The sequence below is a fragment of the Hyalella azteca genome, unplaced genomic scaffold (assembly GCF_000764305.2).
Source record: "Hyalella azteca isolate HAZT.00-mixed unplaced genomic scaffold, Hazt_2.0.2 contig11868, whole genome shotgun sequence".
Classification (NCBI taxonomy): domain Eukaryota; kingdom Metazoa; phylum Arthropoda; class Malacostraca; order Amphipoda; family Hyalellidae; genus Hyalella; species Hyalella azteca.
Genome location: NW_025941848.1, coordinates 27,753 through 47,316, shown reverse-complemented (window position 1 = coordinate 47,316; position 19,564 = coordinate 27,753). Strand labels below are relative to the sequence as shown.

Here is a 19,564-nt window from a genome sequence, read left to right as displayed (position 1 = left end):
TCTTAAGCTTTGAACATGACCTGCTGATATTAATAACTCAATTAGAAAAAGAAAGGCTTGAGGAAAAACGGCAGGAGATCCAAAATGTATTTATTCATTATTTTCTTGATTTGTCTCTTGAACACGGCTTACGAAAGTAGTTCGGGACGGTAGAGATTCTGCTAACAACCCACCGATTTAAAGTTACTTATCGTCGCTGCTTGATACCACTTACCGAAATTTCGTTCATTTATTCGAATTTATTTATGAAAATTTGTTTTATTTGCTGTCATTTAGCTTATAGTTAATGAAGCTCGATCCATTTTTAAAAAATAATTGAAATTTTAATAGCCTATAGGTATTCTTTCTTGTCTACCTAAACACGGTGTCCATACAATTACTTTATACGGTATTTGATATATGTCGATATCTTACTTTTGGTTCTCCTATACTGTACTGGCAGTTCAACATTCAGTCCTAAATTTGGGTATGCATTATTTTGAAAGAATGTCTGATTTATAATTTTGCAATCCATGTGATTGAGCGGGCTTCAATGACGATTATATGGAGGATAAATAAGGATTTTCAACTCATTTTCACTTATTCCACTCACGTTCTGATTGTTGAGCGCGATGATCTGCATGTGGAATCTAATTGGACTTTGTGTGGAAAATATCTTGTCCTGCCTAGATACCGACCAGGGTTTCTGCGGCTGAATAGTATCTTGTATAGCTTATAATAGTTTAATAGTGTGCCTAAAATAGGCACATACACGATGTGATTAATATTAGGTATACGTATGTATGACGCGCAGAATATAATATGATTCTAATTTCCTTATTGAAAACATTTGCATGTGCTTCGTTTGTTGCAGGATTTTGCACCATATAAATTGCTAACCTAACCAAGTCATATGAAGAGACAAACTTCTGCAGTTTGTCAGGTACAGAAAAAAAATCGGTTGCCTGTCGCTATCACTCGAAAGATACCCAAAAAACAGCTTTTGGAGAATTTTTAGTAAAGTCAGGATGGTCTATTTATTTCCGGAAATATTTAAAGGTATAAACAATACCAGCTCCTTTATTCTGAAATTTTTTTCGCGACCAGATTTCATTTATCTATTGATATTAGACTTGAAAAAGAGCTGGTATATCTTGCCGTAACCCCAAATTTTTCAGAAGCTGATTTTCGGGAAATCTTTACGCCAAGAGACAAGCAGCCGAAAAAAATTCAGTGCCTGCTAAAGTGCCGAAACGCCATAAATTCATTTGTAGGTATGAGTTCTCATTAATTCATTTCTTCAGGAATTTTCATTCATTCATTCAATCAGTGAATGTTGATTCATTCTTCCACTCATTCACATGCCCCAATTTTTCATGCATTCAGTTATTCACATGAATGAATGTCGATTCATCCTCTCGTTCGCCTGAATAAAAGTATATTTATTAATACACGAATAATGAATATATATGAATGAAAAGTCCCTTCATTCAGTTGCTTGAATACACATTGATTCAGTTACATGCGTGAATATTTTCATTCATTCACACGTATGGATTTTCATTCATTTATTCACATATATGGCTGATCACTTTTTTTCGCATGGATGAATGTTAATTAATTTATTCACAGAATTGAATGAAACATATGCCTGCATCATATGCATGCATTCATAACGTTGAAAGTCACCAATAGTTAAACTTCGAAAGCTGGCCCAATCGGGCAAGATTTCAACTCATGATCAGACACAGAGCTGTACATTTACCGTCATGTGGGATCACACTCAACAAGGCTTATAATTACATATAGCGCGTTCTAATAAAGGATATTGTGGTAAATTATATGCTTGGAAATTCAAGTAGAATTTTTAGAACAGTTAAGTTGCTGTTAAACTTTATGAACTTTTAGAAAGTATTTGGTTCAGTGAAATTATCCTTATTGTATTGCCCGTCTTTAATTGTGCCAGTCCGTTCTTTACTGATTACTATATGTTCTTCCGTCAGATCTTGGAAGCTTGGATATTTATTACTTTGTGTAACTTAAAGCTCGAGCTACAAAACTTGAATTTGTCTGGGCGGGTCGTGAAGTTTTAGCCTTGAGTTATTTTTTGTTGCCATATATTATAGTTTGTTGCCATTTGTTATAATAAATAGTTACATATTATAATCGTAATTGTAGCCGCAATATAGAGAGAGACTTGGAATTACGGTCTCGGTAATTGATATGCATATACCCACGAAGAAGCGGTGACGGGACCGAGCTATAATTGTGTGTACACATACAAGAGGAATATTGTACACAAAACAGTATTGTACACACGGACACTTCAGCACGCGGTCAAGTGGCCTATTGGCAATCTGATTGGCTGAAGCCAACACCGCCTGAATATTTTTATCCAACCTAAGACCGCGCTCGGCTGCCAATGGCGTTGCTCGTGAGAAAATCCGAGCTTCCATTGGACAAAATCGGTGTGAATGCTCCAAGCTCATTGGATGGAGCCAGGCTTTGGACCAATAAGGAATTGATTGTCATGGTCTTTTGAGGGGCATAGCAAAAATGATGGCAAGAAGTGATCATATAGCAAAAAGGATCATTCTCTGGCGTGGACGAAACCGAGGAACTACACGCGTAAACTGAGCCTCGCAGTGTTGAATTCGATATGGCAGTTGATTCGAAAGTGATATGATCTTGTTGCGTTCGTTGTGTTGCATACGCGCAGCAGAAGACAATGAAGAACCAAAGTGCGCTTCTCATATTATGGGGCACAGTGGCCAAACTTGCCGGTGTGCTGTGAATTAAATTCGGCCAATTCAGAACCGTGTGAACTTGCGTGTAAAAAATTCATAAGTGAATTTATTTTTGAAACAATTGTTGTTAATGTTCTTCTAAAGTGTGATAAACCAGAACCTCACTTTGAAGTTGGAATTGATCAAAACGAGTATTCGTAAACTTTGGGAAGTACTTGAAAATTTGTTCTAAAAAGTTTTTTAGAGTCATCGTTCGAATTTTGTTCATCGTGACTCTGAAATAGTATACAAGTTTTTTTTAATTATATTACATATGTTTCCTCTGGTGGTATCAATCTATTAGCTAATTTAAAATAGGAATTAATAAATTTTGATGAAGACCGAGACCCAACGGCCCGCGTCTGCGGAGTCCTACGGAAGTTTTTCTATGCCTTCTCCTGACGGGTTAAGCACACCCAACCCACGGGTTGCCTACTACACGAGCATGAACTGCAGCGCCTCCAGCATGACCAGCCTCTCCAACCTCGCTACCTTCCAAGGCTCCATCCCAAAAATTTATAACCGATCGTTCAAACACGACACATTCACGCCCCCGCCCCACATAGGCATGGGAATGTCCCCCATGTCATCACAGTCGTCAGTAACTACTCCCCCATTATCGTCATCACCTTTAAGCCCTTCAGAACCATTACGTAACATCACAAACAACCTACAACTTATTCACATGAACTCACCCTTGAATTTTACAGGCAATAACTCGAGTAATGCCTCGTCTAGTTCAGCAAACTTATCACATTCTTCAAATCACATCCCAACGTCTCACAAATCTCCCTGTGTCAAAGCTCAGCCATTATCTCCACAAATTTCCAATGCAACTCACGAGGATCCCAAAGACGAGCCCAAAAGTTCCGAGTCTCCGTCATCTTTATCAACGCCAAATAAAGATTCTCCAAATTTAAGTTCTCCGACCTCTCCAAGAACATCACCCATCAAAAATTCCCAGTTCAACCATGAACAAATCGACTGCATTTGTGAAGTTTTAATGCAGGCTCGGGATATGGAGAAATTATCAAAATTTTTGAACGGGATTCCAGCATCTCATTTTACGTCCGAATCGACTTCCGAGGTGCTGTTGCGCGCTAAAGTCGAAGTGGCTTTTGCTAAAGCAAATTACAAAGAAGTGTACAATATTTTGGAGTCAAGGGCGTTTCACAGCAACCACCACGCGCACCTGCAGGTATTGTGGTACCGCGCGCACTACAAGGAGGCCGAGCGAGTGCGGCAACGACCGCTTGGTGAGTAGTTTTCTCTTCGCATCTCTCCCTTCGCATATTTACTTTTACGTGAAATATATTAAGACGACTTTTCTCTCCTGCATTGTTCAGACAAAATATATTTTTATGAACATATATGTTCGTGAAAACAGTATTCGTCTCGTTAACATTAATAATTATGATAGATATATGCAATTCCTTTACCATATATATTTGAAGACTGACAGACAATCCAAACACCAGTTCAAATAATAGATTATACCGCTGAAGTTCAGGTAGACTTTCGATAAATCTCTTGTTATTTTGAAATTTCCAAAGAGTTGTCTATTTTCTCTTATATTCTCTGATGTCAAAAAGTTTTATTTGTAACTGTACATTTTGACTCCAATGTAAATTGATTTCGCTTAGTGAAACTTGTAGTTTCTTTTCTTAGTGAAACTTGTTGCTCCCCATCGAATCTTGATGCCACGTTTCTCCGATCTGAGAGAGAACATCAACCGCACCTCACTATTAAACTTTATTTCGATATTAATTCGTCCCGACCTTCTCTTTTATGAAAACTTGACATGTATGCTTTAGTTAAAAATGCAAATTCGTTACAGTATACGTATGATAATCCACCCCCAATATCAATATGAAACGCCCTAATCGATCGCCGACGTCGCATAATGTACGTCACACACTCAACATGCGTTACATGAGTCATACACGTATACATCGTATAAGTCGCATGCATCACATACGTCGTATATATTAAACGTAACATACATAAAATATATTCGTCGTTTTCAAGTCAATGGCCACTGATCGTTCGTTAACTGCTTGTAACAGGAACGCTCCTGTTATCTGAGTTTTGAATTTCTCATTGTACTGGCCACGGCTGCTCCGTATGCTTGGCGATTGCCACCCTTGAATGAAGCAAGTCTCTTACATTCCTTAATCGGAAGACATGAATATCTTACTAAAGTATGGTGAAATTCAAAATCAATCCAAATTTAATTCGACTTTAATTCTCAATAAAAGAAATGATTCTTGGATACCCAAGTTTGAACTGATGTGTTTCTTTAGAAAGACACTTATTGACTTGCAACTTGCGTAGTATAAATTAGTTTTCAACGTTCAAGTCTGGGTGTGATTCTCTCTTAAATATCATCGTTTCATTCAATATTTTCTGTGGAATCGATGGTTGCGGATTGTTTCAACAAAATAACTCAAATTTTTGCTCAATTGAAAATTGTCTACTGAAACGAACACCGTGCATGCAGTTATCATATATTCATCGGATCCGTGAGAAGCTTCACAAAATTAAAAAATAATGGTAAACGAATCTTTTTATGGCTGAGTGCTTCAAATTTCAGCCGCTTTATTAAATTGTATTAATAAATTCCTAATAATGACGTACACAAAACTGGATTACACAAAACTGTATGTTAATCCGGTTTGAAGAGCCAAGTTCTTTTGCTCTATAAAAATAACGCTAACAAATTTTTCTCGTATATAATCCAGGATTATAGTAGCGTGAATATAAGTAATATAATAACGGTTACCATTTATCATTGATCTAAATATATCAGTTTATTGCTGGCAAAATAATTCACGATTACGCAACTAAAAGTAAGAAGTCATGAGTCAGTTTCATGAGTCAGTTCCATGAGTCAGTTTCATGAGTCAGTTCCATGAGTCAGTTCCATGAGTCAGTTCCATGAGTCAGTTCCATGAGTCAGTTCCATGAGTCAGTTCCATGAGTCAGTTCCATGAGTCAGTTCCATGAGTCAGTTCCATGATTCAGTTCCATGAGTCAGTTCCATGAGTCAGTTCCATGAGTCAGTTCCATGAGTCAGTTCAAGTATGATTCTTCGGAGTCCTAAATTCAAATAATATATATTATTAAAGTAAATGATTCCTGACATTACAACTTAGCATGAATAAGTATAAGTGTTTACCAGCCCAGTTTTTCCTCTGAAACGCCGCCGGAAAACTCCCGCAGTGAACAGGAACATATGTTACTGGATGTTCTCTCTCGGCTGATGGCCCTTTGTTCCAAAATGTGACCCGAGATCAAATTTCAGGTCATGTTTCAATTTATTTTGTGCTTGTATTTTGTACGTGTAAAAAACTTGAAACATTCGTTATATTTCGAAAGCTTTACGAAGTTTCAAAGTTTTATATGTAACCGATAAAGTGAAATTTGTACTATATTTAAAACATCGTGATATTTTTGCCATGAAAATATTAAGTATCGTTCAATTCTTTCGAATGTTCTAGGTCATTATAAATATATCAGATTGTTTAATGCTTTGAATATCTTAAGTAACTCCCGACTGATTCCATGAATACTGATTGATTTAATTAAAGAGACGATTTCAGTAACGATATATTAGTCTCCCGAATCCTTTTTTACATTAAAAATTTGGAAGAAAAATCCTTTTCGCATAAATTTGGCAATTTTACTTATTCCGATGTATTTTATAACGAAGCATTTCTTGCCTGTTAACCACATTTACAAAACGAACGTTTTTCTGGACATCCAATTAACTCGATTTCTCCGAGTGGAAATTTTGTGATTAGCATAAACGTCCAATCTCCTGCTTAAATAATTTTTTATATTTAAAAACCACGTACATGGGTGATCATGAATTATTAAAAAAATTAAATTAAAATTTCTGAAAATATTTCGAAATTTTCCTAGGAGATTTTAAAGCCAATCTATTATTCCTTCAAATCTTGATATATAAAATAATTTTCTCATTCTTTGACACAAAAAAACGAATATCGAAGCTCATTATTGAATATTGCACATCTGTGTGTGAACATTAATGCCGGTTTTAAATGTTTATTCTCATTGATATTCAGGCGCTGTGGACAAGTATCGCATCCGCAAGAAATATCCTTTGCCACGCACCATCTGGGATGGCGAGGAGACCATCTACTGCTTCAAGGAGAAGTCCCGACTCGCCCTCAAGGAGTGCTACCGTCAGAACAGATATCCTACTCCAGACGAGAAGAAGACCTTGTCTCATCAAACCGGCCTCACTCTCACGCAGGTCTCCAACTGGTTCAAGAACAGGCGGCAGCGAGACAGAAATCCTGCGCCGAGACCGTGAGTACACAAGATCTTTAAGTATTCTAGATTGATTTTTATTTTTTGGGGCTTTGGTCAGAGACCAAGGTCCGAGACATTGATCGAACGATAAAAGTCGGTAAACCATTTTTATACTCATTGTGATTTTTGTGGGCTTTGGTTAAGGTCAACTTATAATTTCTGTATTTGCTTGAACTAGTTAGTGCTACTACAGTGCCTCAATTTGTGTGTCGGATACGTAGGACACGAATACGTGTCCTGACTGTCTCCTATTCATTACCGAAAAACTGTAATGAATGTCTCATGTAGTCATACTCTTCACAAGAAGAGCTATCGTGTTATTTCTGGTAGATATCTTTTGTAAGTAATATTTTGTTTTACTTTATCAGCGTATGTTGATAATTGAATGATTTACAAAATCTTCTTTTATTGAGCGACAAAAACGACTGTATATTGATAAAACGCCTAAATAATTTCAGTAAATAGCGCTAAGCAAAAAATTATTAAATAATTTTGAAGGCCGTAGCGACAACGCTGAGATAGTAATAATTACCACAATTTTAGCAATCAAAGATCCACATGTCGAGAAAACTTTTTTATAACGCTAATTATTAGATAATGCATGTTGACTTAGAATGCCTTCGCTGCCTTTTCTCGCTGCATAATTCAGTGATTATGAGACACTTAATTCTCTATCCCGTTCATAACTAAATTTAGTAATGTCGCTCTGCCATGCGCACTTCTAGCATATATGCTCACAAAATTAGTTGCTTTTCTATTAGTTTGCGTGAAAGGGATCCAAGTATCCACAGATTTCAACATCGAGTTTGTAATTTGCCGAAATCAAAGCTTCGATTGGTGACTTTGATACAGATTTAACTGCCTCTTCGCTATTTATATTGTAATTTCTGTATTTATTTCGATTTCGTTGCCGTCTAAACGTCAGAGTTTCAGAATAATTTTTAATTTGTGGAAAAGTGACAGCACGGATTTTTTTTTGGTAGATAAGGCGAAATTTTTCCGCTAATACAAAATATTCCTACTTGATAACTTTTGAAATTTCCAGTAACTGATAATCATTACTCGTATATGATACGTAACTTTGAAGCGGTTTGAGTAGTTTTCGGAAGCCAATCGACACTTTCGACCCTTTTAATTAAATTCAATTCAACTGTAAAAAATTTTCGAATGATAAAAAAAGAGAAACTACGAACGGTTCAAAGGATGTACTCAACGAAAAAGTACGAAAAAGTTTCCATTAATGCAGGAATAATATACAACATAATTAAACGATTCAATAAATTTCTACCAAGTTGACCAGAGTTGTGGACGGGATTTTTGCGGGTGGCTGTGGGACAGTAGCGCATCACGCGGTTCTTTTCGAGGTTCGCTGGTCTTTTGTGACGCCCCAGCGGCGGCGGCAGCTCGTCTTTGTGTTGCTGAAGGCGTTGCTCTTGTTATAACAAAAGCGCCATGCGGCACAAAATGGCGTGCCACGATACGGGTGATGTTGTGAGGCTGTCAGAGCATTTCCAGCTGCCGTAATTATTAATTATGTTACTATTTTACTTATATAAAATGATGGAATTCGTGATTTTATTTAAATACTATATGGATGACGGTGTGTAGTTGGCCTGTGGTCGTAGTATTCGTAGCCACCTATCCAAAAAATCTTGTTGTTGCCTGCCCGAAGCGTGATTCATTTAATTAATATAAAAAGCTGATGATATAAAGTTAGGAACCTCCGTATTCCTGCTAGAATCTCACACGGCACTGTACTTGAACCTGCGAAAATCTTCATGCGAAACTTGTACGAAAACGGGCACAAAAATCATGCCTTATATAGCATGCTATATGGTATTAGTATCTGGCTAATCTTCACCTTGATAAAAATGTTGCAAGCGATGTTCTGCATCATTTGAAACGATTATTATTAACTCAATAAAAAAAGGATGCTCTATTACCATAGAGCTTACTTGCCCCCTCGACACGATTCGTGTAAGCTGTAATGAATCTCACTGAAAAAATGCTTTAATGTCAACCAGGACGCTGTGGCTTGGTGTTAAGACCTAAACTTCCATCGCGCTTTTTTAGCATTAAAAAAGTTATTTTAAGCTTTCAAATGCGTAAGGAGAGCTAATTCCTATTTTTAACTTGTCCGCATATTGCACTGCATATCGTGCTAACCAAATTATACTCGGGATCACCTAGCTACCACCTACTCGATCAACAGTCCTCTCATCAGCGAGCAAGTGTGCGTTATTTTCTATCGTTATTATTACGTGGAGCTGTCGTGGGAGCTGCTTCAGTTTAACAAACACCGTCTCAGTAAATGACGTAAATCGAGTGGAGGCCACCGAAGGTCGCCCCGGTCTACCGACGCCACAGCGTAAACTGAGTCTACATAGGAGGTGTTCGGTAGCGCTGCGTGCCTGCGAGCAATAATAGCGTTGAATATGTGAACCGAGACCTAGGGAATGTTGGTGTAAAGAACCTATTTGTGGGAGTTTTGTTATTCCTACGTTTATTAGTTTTATTATTTATATTTACGTTTGTTATTCACGCGCTGCGTGCCTGCGAGCAATAATAGCGTTGAATATGTGAACCGAGACCAAGGGCATGTTGGTGTGAAGAAGATATTTGTGGGAGTTTTGTTATTCCTACAAATTTATTTACGCTTAATTTTCCCTATTTGTTAAAGATAGAATTACAAGCACAGAATTTTAGTTCGGTTACTTAATTTAAGTTGCATAATGACAATCCTAGCCTGATTTTCATAACGAAATGAATATTTATTCTAATAAATTAATATTTATTCTAATAAATGAATAACAAACTATATTGTGGATTTTTACCTGTTTTCTCCAGATCCAGACCTGCTGTAATCAATTACGGCATTTATATAAACAAACTTCGTGTTTTCTTCCTTGAATTTAAGATAAATTATATTAAAAAATTATTACTATTTATAACAATTTTCATTATTATCTGTATATATTATCCAGATGCTAGAAATGTCGCTAGAGTCAAAAAGGAATTTTGGTGCATCTACCCGAAAATTTTCTCCTAGCTTATACATAAGTGATGACGTTATTTGGTTAGAAACTTCAACATTTCAATAAGTGCAATGCTTTTGCCGGACTTCCATTTTTACGTTCACTGATATTTCCGATTTTCTCATTTTCTCGAACGATATTCTTTTATTCCGGCAGAGTTTACATAATTAAGTCTACAGAAATTACGTATAAATACATTTCATGGTTCAAATTTTGCGATTTTTATACTTTAATTTCATTTCGATGCAGAAAATAAATCATTAAGGCCAGGATTGGAAGTTGTTTTCCCAAATTTTTGCCATCACCTTTTTTTTTAACAAAGTGATAATTTAATGACCATCACTTCATTCATCGTTTCATTCAGTCGTCACTCGTGTAAATTTTTTTCATATATCTAAATAATTTTTTGTAGAGATTTTCGCAGTTATTGATGAAGAAGCTATAATTGTAGTTCACTGCTTGTCCGTATTGCTAGGGTGCATGTACACTTGTACAGTAAATCTCCCGACACAATTACTATGATACATAAAAATTTAGGCAGGAATTTAAGAACCGGGTAGCATATCTCCTTATCCAGAGCAAAACATAATTATTGTCTACCGTTCTCTAGCAGGGATGCAGATCCTGTTTCGAGCTCAATATTCATTAAAACAAACAAAAGCTGAAGTTTACATAGTTTACATATGCATCATTTATCGCTTGACTTGCTGCTTGGCTCAAGTGCAGCGCGCTCACTCTACGGGAGCGTGAAAACTCTCACGCTCTCACTTGGTATGCTAGCTTATCAGCTCAAGCGTGAAAACTCTCACGCTTTTACCTGGCATGCTAGCTTATCAGCTCGAGCGTGCATGAAGCTTCTTGTAATGAAGCGTGAAACAGCGCTGTGTTTCGGCTTTGGCGCTGGCCATTCATCATACCGACTCAATTATTCACATGTACGGACGTAAAGGTCGAAATTATTGCTCTTATATGTTAGTCTTCCTTAAGCAGCTATATAATAGGTAAATAAATGGTTGTTTTTCCTGGAAAGATATTTTTGTGGGCGTGGTTATTGAAATCTATATCGAATGAAATTAAATTTTGATTAGTGAATTAAACTTCGATTAGGATGTTAAAATAATTATTCAATTTCATACGAGAATTGCAACTATAAGATTGGCATTGCTTAGCATCAAATTAATATATGCACGAATTTGACTCCTGGTTGTGTTCTCTATGTATTGAACTTAAAGAAAATGTAATAAAAGCTATTGTGAAAATATCTCGCTTTTGGAAATAATAAACATACTTTTGAAACCTAAAGTAAATTTGTAAAATTGCAAGTAAATTTTGAAATTTACAACTCAGCTCCTGAATTGCAAAATCGTAATATTTATCCTGGATATGACATCAGCCTGCGATGAATTTTCTAACTAATTCGTTGTTATGGTAATCCATGTAGAAACCTCAATCGTTTTTAGCTGTTTACTTTATATTTGAAACCTGGAAACTCAGCAGATATAGAAGATTATAGATTTCAAAATATTACCACACTATTACAAATGAAACTTCATTCCTTACTGAACATTATTTCAATTTAAGGCTTAAAGGCTAGCCTCCTGTTCGTAAATTAGATTTAATTTGCGTTCTCTCCATGGTGTTCTTAATTAACTCGTATACAATTAAAGGCACATGCACGCTTGATGCCAATGATATTGTGTTGACTTACGCCACAGCATTCATGCTCGATGCCAATATGATATTGAGCTGACTTATGCCACAGCATTCATGCTCGATGCCAATGATATTGAGTTGACTTACGCCACAGCATTCATGCTCGATGCCAATGATATTGAGCTGACTTATGCCACAGCATTCATGCTCGATGCCAATGATATTGAGCTGACTTATGCCACAGCATTCATGCTTGATGCCAATGATATTGAGCTGACTTATGCCACAGCATTCATGCTTGATGCCAATGATATTGAGTTGACTTACGCCACAGCATTCATGCTCAATTCCAATGATATTGAGCTGACGTATGCCACAGCATTCATGCTCAATTCCAATGATATTGTGTTGACTTATGCCACACATGGCGTCATATGGGCAAGTTTTCCCAGAGTTAGCCACTTGTTGGTGAGAACTCTCGCCCTAAGCTTGTGTAATTGCTTCCACAACTTGTCCCACGCTGTTGCTACGCTCAGCTCAGGTCTTCCCATGTTATTATCTATGATGAAGTGAGAGTTTTGATGCGGCTCGAGCGGCATGTCTCATTATTTAAAATTCGACAGGAAAATTTGCTCCAGTTATCTGCTGATGGGCTTTTATTTAACTTTGGATCTTGCAGAATTTTTCCGTTCACATGGAGTTCATCATTAGATTAAAGTATATCATTTCCACTTTATTAATTAGGAAATGGTTAACGCTGTATTAGGAATACAAAAAGGTAAATAACGTCACATTGCTCAAATTATCCAAAAAGTTACATTATTCAAATTTTTTATATAATTTGCAATTAAAGTAAACCTCAGAACTCAGATCCGTCAAAATGTTGGTGAAACATTATTGAAAATGCATTTAACGATTTATACAAATTTTCGGTTTTTCTCTCTGTTAATTATGTCACGATTGTCACTTTATTGGCAGTTTTTGTAAGCAATATGCGATGTCTACGTCTACAAATACAACGAGAAAAACATTTTCCAGAAATTCATGAGTTTCAGGTCTAGTTTATTCCTCCCTCCGAAAGTTAAGAATATTTACTCTTCGTTAAATTTGCAGGAATTGCCTAAATAAAAAAGTGGATAAATTTCCAATAAAATAGCACACTTCTAAAACATGACAAAGAAAATATCACGCAATTAATTAGCATGTATGCAAACAAACTTTTTAGAAACGATTCAATAAATTTCCGGTTAAAAAATTAGCCAGCACTCGAACAAATTCATCGTACGGGAGGCAGTTTCGCCGTTCAGAAAATGCATTAATTAGCATTCCATGCCTATGGCAATTTGTTTCTGTTAAACTCAAATATATGTATGGGTCATGTTGTCCAAATAGTGACACACATTTTGCACATAGCACTGATTCCTCTTTTACCACGCTATTGTGAGTCTATTTCTTCAGTGCCGACACTTCTATTCCATTCAAGAAGACCAACACAGGCGCAAAAAGTACACCGTTATATGGATAAAGGCCTGGGGCCATATACTTTCAAAACTCGCTAAGTGAACGTAAATACTTACGCTCTATTTTCTTGTCTATGGATTTTGTCTATGGATTTTGCTTGCAAGGCCGTCAGTGATTGGCTGATGAACTTACGATCTCTTAACTTTTTTTGAAAGTATGGGCCCTTCTTATTTCTTCAAGTATAGAATTCCTGTGATGAAGTGCAAAGCCCAAGCCTGGACATGAATCCAAATAGAACATTTATTTTATAGGTTGCAGAGATGGTTAGCAAAATAAACAAGGAATAAAGTGATCATGGGATTTGATAGAACAGTATGAATATATACGTACAACATGTCAACATGTTTTAAATTAGAACATGAGATTTTGGTTGCAATAAAAGTTCGATTTAGGTGCAAAGAATTTTGCATGGCTGTGGCGTGTTTATCATTTTATTGTTGTTCAACGTGATGCAAATTAGTTTCTTTTTCTTTTTATGGATTTCCGTGTTCATTTTCATGACTCCTTTATTTGTATGAATGTAATAATCATATAAATAAATTCCGTTTTGAATACATTTAACTAATCACGCATCGCTAGCATAATTCGATTTATTTTCAATTACAACCTAAAAATAATTTTTATGGCTTTCCGTGTTAATTTTCAGGACTCGTATATTTATGTGAATGTAATAACTATATAAATAAATTCCGTTAAAAATACTTTTAAATGAATCAAGCTTCGATTTATTTTCAATTAGAACTTAGATATAATTTTTTCGGGGCTTCTTACGTGGCCATCGAAAAGCAGTCCGGGAAGGAACGGCAACGTGTGGAAGGGACAAGGATTAAAAGATGACACCGCTAGTGTCTATGCGTGCTTGACTCTATTGTCAAGTTTGGGGCATTAATCCTCCGTTGATCCAGAAACTTTTGAATCCATGGCAGACGGATTCTTCTGGACTTTCAGGCGCCACTGATGTTATCCTCTGGGTGGATTCTTCCAAAACTTAATCACTCCACCGATGTGTTGAATTCCAATCGTGAATTTCATATTACAGATATTCATTAGTATACTTATATCGATTTCTTTAAGTACTTTTATATTATAAACTGCAAATTGTATGTAGAATATAGAACTTAATTGTTAAGAAACTGTTATTGCAACTTTATTCGTACATATGCCACACAGAAGTGTTCAAAAATGTCTGCAGTTCCTAGGCACATTTAACACCGATATCAACGATACGCTAATTTTACATAACTAATTAACATCATGTTATCACCTCTCGCAATTCCATTTGTTCAGCGTGGGAAAGCCGTCGTTAAATTCACTGACGCATGCGCTGGAGGTGCGAAAGTTTATCGCGGAGAGCCGCGCGGAAGCGGATTTAGTTGCGATGTCCGCCGCAGATAAGAGCGCATTCTCGCTCATCCCGGAACCTTCATTCACTGCCTCAAGGTCCTAGCTGTATTCATTCACAATTATCCCGGAACATTCATTCACTGCCTCCAGGTCCTAGCTACAGACATTCTCACTCATCCCGGAACATTCATTCACTGCCTCCAGGTCCTAGCTATATTCATTCACAATTATCCCGGAACATTCATACACAGCCTACAGGTCCTAGCTATAGACATTCACAATTATCCCGGAACATTCATACACAGCCTCCAGGTCCTAGCTATAGACATTCACAATTATCCCGGAACATTCATTCCCTGCCTCCAGGTCCTGTAGTCATTCACACTCACGTCGGCTCCTTCATCCCCTACCTCCAATCCTAAATATATAGAGTCATTCACTATCATCCCGAAACCTTCATCCACTGCCTCCAGGACCTGCAATAGTCATTCACACTCGTCTCGAAACCTTCATCCACGGCCTCCGCGCCCTGTAGTCATATTTACTCATCCACTGCCTCTGGGAACTATTGAGTCGTTAAAAATTGTCAATAACTTGTTATGAAATTTCGGTTCCCCTTAATTTGCATGAATTTTCTTAACTGATTCAAGATATTTATTCGTATAATGCAGAAATATTTTTTTAACGCTCATAATTTCTAGCATGCGATATTTATGTGCTTTCAACAAAACGATAACTTTCAACCATAATTTAAATAATTTTAAACGTGTGAATAAAGCCTAAATAATTCCTTCCACTTTTGGGTAACAAATATTTCAAACGTGTTATAAAATATTTACACTGGGAGTGAGCAAATAATAAGATAGCAAAATAAGTAATTGAATACTTATATTTAAGCGCTACTATTATTCCCCAGTTTATTGAAATTTTAGCTTCAATTTTTGTCGCTAGTTAAATTGGTGTTCAACTCTATTTATTTTCACTGCGTCAGTTACCATTCGCATTTTCAATATTTCAATCTTAATAAAAAACGTAATGTTTTTGGGAAAAAAATTCTGGAAATCACGAGTTTTTGACTCCACAACGCAGCGCGACAGCTGCAATCTGGCGTACGATCCGTGATAAGCTAAAGCGGATGTCGACCAGGAAGAACCGCAAATTTTGTTCTCAATGATTTAGCGTCGAGGGTCAGAAGAAAATTGTAAGGTTATTTCATACGGTTTGGTTTTTGGACTGGTGAAATATTTTGATGATTAGTATATTCTAAATTTCATGCTGAGTTGAAACGGTATCTAGACAAGCTAATGCCGAAAAAATTTGGCGGCCTAAATTAAAGTTATTTGAGGTAATTACTGATGAATTTTAAAAATTGTTAGTGATTTTTCCATGTTTTAAAAATGGTTCCTGTAATTTATTTCATAGACAAATGTCTTGCTTCGTGTCTTCGTTTGTAAAAATTCAAGGCCTTCTTATGGGAAACTATATCGCTGATAAGAAATATGTCCTCTATTTACTATGTCCTCTAAGAAATATAATAGGAACAGAATGTACGCGTGACGATCAAAACATTTAATTAGAGATTAAAATTTCACTTCATTAATACTTCTCTGCAGCATTAATAAAATAAAAAATTTAGTGATAACGAATTAATTAAGTCTTTTCACATAAGCAAGATAAAATGTATTCAAACAAATGTTAATTCGATTTTTTAAGAGGACATTTTTGTGTAAATTAACTCATGATCTTAAACTCTATAGAATATTTTTAAACTGATTCAAATCATTGAATAACGCTTACAAAACGACCTTCAAAAGGTTCTTCGTCTTGAAATGACTTCTCACGTGTCTAATTTTCACAAAGCTTTATCACGCACTGATGAAATCATGTCATATAATGTCGTTGATATCGCCTCAACTTGAGCTTAATTACTCCTTATTCATTTCTGATCGTGGTTTACATAAATGAATCTCATTTTAATAGTTCAAGTAAAGCACAGGGAAATATCTTCAATGAGCCTCGTTCGTAACCTATTAGTAAAATATTGGAAGATTTTGCAGGCACAAATGCTTTAATTTCTACAACGCAATATATAAAATATTCAGAGACATGCTCATTTGTTGTAGCTTTTGAGTGCTTCCAATTATTCAAATTTTGCATGATTTTTTGCCTCCAATTGCTCTTTCGTTCACTTGAATTATAAATTATTATTAGATGGCAGGATTTACTTGTTTACACACGTGCGATTGATGACCAGAGAATTCGTTGGTTTATATTATCAGGGAGTAGAACTTTTCTTCAGATGACGGTAGATAAAAAGGCAAGTTTCAGAAAGTAGTTTTTCTTTATTAACGACGTTTCGAATGCAACAAACATTCATTTTCAAGTTAGGAGAAGCATTAAACATTGAAATTTTGGTGGAAATAAGTACATAATATAAGTAAATAGGATACAACAGTAAAATTTTTGTCCAAAATTTTACTGTTGTATCCTATTTACTTATATTATGTACTTATTTCCACCAAAATTTCAATGTTTAATGCTTCTCCTAACTTGAAAATGAATGTTTGTTGCATTCGAAACGTCGTTAATAAAGAAAAACTACTTTCTGAAATTTGCCTTTTTATCTACCGTCATCTGAAGAAAAGTTCTACTCCCTGATAATATAAACCAACGAATTCTCTGGTCATCAATTGAATTATAAATATGAACCTATTACATGAATCGTCGAGGAATTGCCTGCTCGTAATGTAAAGCATTCTCTTAAGCTGGCATCCATTCCTCTTATAAATCCCATCATTATTGTAATATTAAGGGATTGAATTTTCCTTCAAAAAGCGTTGCAGCAAGAGTAGAATTTTTCTCACAGACGTGGTCTCTAGGAACTCTCTCTCTCTCTCTAGGAACCCTCACGAAAATACCTCAAATGATTAATTTATTTTATCCCACATATTCCTCCAGTTATTTTGGTAATAAAAAATGATTATTAAACAAGTCAACTAGATAGAGTACCATGCCCAGGAATTTATTTATTATTTATTTATATTTATTTCTCCGCGTGCCCATATGGTGCCAAGAAACTGTTTTGGAATTTGGACGGTTGGATGACGAACGCATATGCTAATGGGCTCGTACGTGGTAGGCCTATTCATGCATGTGGGTGCCAGAAGAAACCTTTTTGGGATGTTTTGAGCCATGCAGTCCCGTACTGTCCCCTCACAATGAGCTTTCTCAGTCGTGTGCGTCGTCATGCCTCTTCCCTCGGCTACAATTGTGCGTGGGAACCTTGGCCAGAATTGTGCTCGCGCCAACCTGTTTTCAATGCCATTTTTTTTAATTTAACTTTCTTATTCATTCATTATTGCGGGTGCTGCGCATAACTTGGAAAAAACACCTGAACATGACAATAATGCTTCAGAAATTAATATAAATGTACTTAAGATACCAATTTGTATTAGACCAGTTAGAAATTCTTCTTTATGCAGCTAGACTTTAGCTGCGGGATGAAGACTCATTCTTTGTAGAGGCTCGTAATATTATGCATCTATTGTAAGAAGTCTCATAATACTAAATAAATCGTTGAAATAGTTGAATGTAGAAGCATCATACGGAAATTCGTCTATTGGAGCATTTTGAATGAGTTAGTGGAGAATAAAATTTAATAAAAGTGAGGAAATATTAACTGAAGACAATTTAAATGATATGATAATTGATCATTGATACTGCAAACGACCAAAAATTCGTGAGCAATGAATATGGCAGAAAATTTACCAGATTTTCACTGAATTAGATTACTTCCAATTGAGTTTTTGTTAAAGGAACTTTCCTTCGTTCCGCGAATTATCTCAACAAAAAGGAAGACCAAAAAAAAAATCTTCAGTTTTAATTACAAGCAAATATCCTAATCACATTCTTTTAATTTATAACTCGTCCTTCAGAACACAACGTCCCAAAAAGTCCTAGTGACATGATCGCTCGCACCTGTTAACGTCAAGCCGTGACCGTGACTTCACGGCGCTATGGTGTCACGTGGGCCGTGAGAACCTAGGGCCCTGAGCAGCGTGCCTGACACACGACGCTGTGCCATAACTTGTGTCATGCCAGGCAGTGAGTCATAACTCATGCTGAGCAGTGAACATTACGCAGTGTACAGTGTCGTGCACTGTACATTGTACACACAGCCGTGGCTGCCATACCAAGTGGTTACATGGTTTATGGTGTCGCAAATATTGACGATCAAAAGTGCTCACTGTTCAGAGCCGCACTTTTAAGTTCGAAGAAGTTAATATCCAAAAAGTTTCTTGCTTATGTATAATACGGTTAATTTGTATTATTATTATTATTATTTTCTTTTGTAGTATTATCTAACAACAATTAGTGTTAGAACTAATATTGCAAACATGTCTTACTATGTTTTCTATTCCGTTTGTTAAACATTTAATCTATCTTCTTCTGGCAGGCTCGCTTTTACTGACTTAGATATTCTAATTCCTTCTCCTCATGAACTCAGTATCCCTCATCTCCTTTCTTCATCTAGGTACCTTCTCTCCCGATTGTCATCGATTCTGCTCTCCGCTTATTCTGTTATTCTCATATTCCGTTTACCCCGATTCCGTTCTAGCTCCTGTTTATGTTCGTCCTTGATCTCTTTACCTCATAGTCAATTATCCTCAAATTCCATTCTCCCCGATTCCCTTTTCTCTGATCCCTGTCCTCTTATTCCGTTTTTCCATAATCCGTTCCCATATTACGTTCATCCGCCTGCTGCTGTACGCCTGCTGCTGTGCGCCTGCTGCTGTACGCCTGCTGCTGTACGCCTGCTGCTGTGCGCCTGCTGCTGTACGCCTGCTGCTGTGCGCCTGCTGCTGTGCGCCTGCTGCTGTGCGCCTGCTGCTGTGCGCCTGCTGCTGT

At 36.5% G+C, this 19,564-nt stretch overlaps 1 protein-coding gene across 1 annotated transcript in view; it reads left to right on the top strand.

Annotated features, from left to right (window-relative positions):
- The first annotated feature begins 2,025 nt into the window (after positions 1-2,025).
- Positions 2,026-19,564, top strand: part of LOC108671565 — a 41,759-nt gene continuing 24,220 nt past the window's right edge. Inside the window, exons 1-2 of the mRNA XM_018159122.2 lie at positions 2,026-4,021; positions 6,854-7,100. Of these exons, the coding sequence (XP_018014611.2) occupies positions 3,100-4,021; positions 6,854-7,100 (1,169 nt within the window). The 5' untranslated portion in view covers positions 2,026-3,099. The remainder of the gene's footprint in view (positions 4,022-6,853; positions 7,101-19,564) is intronic.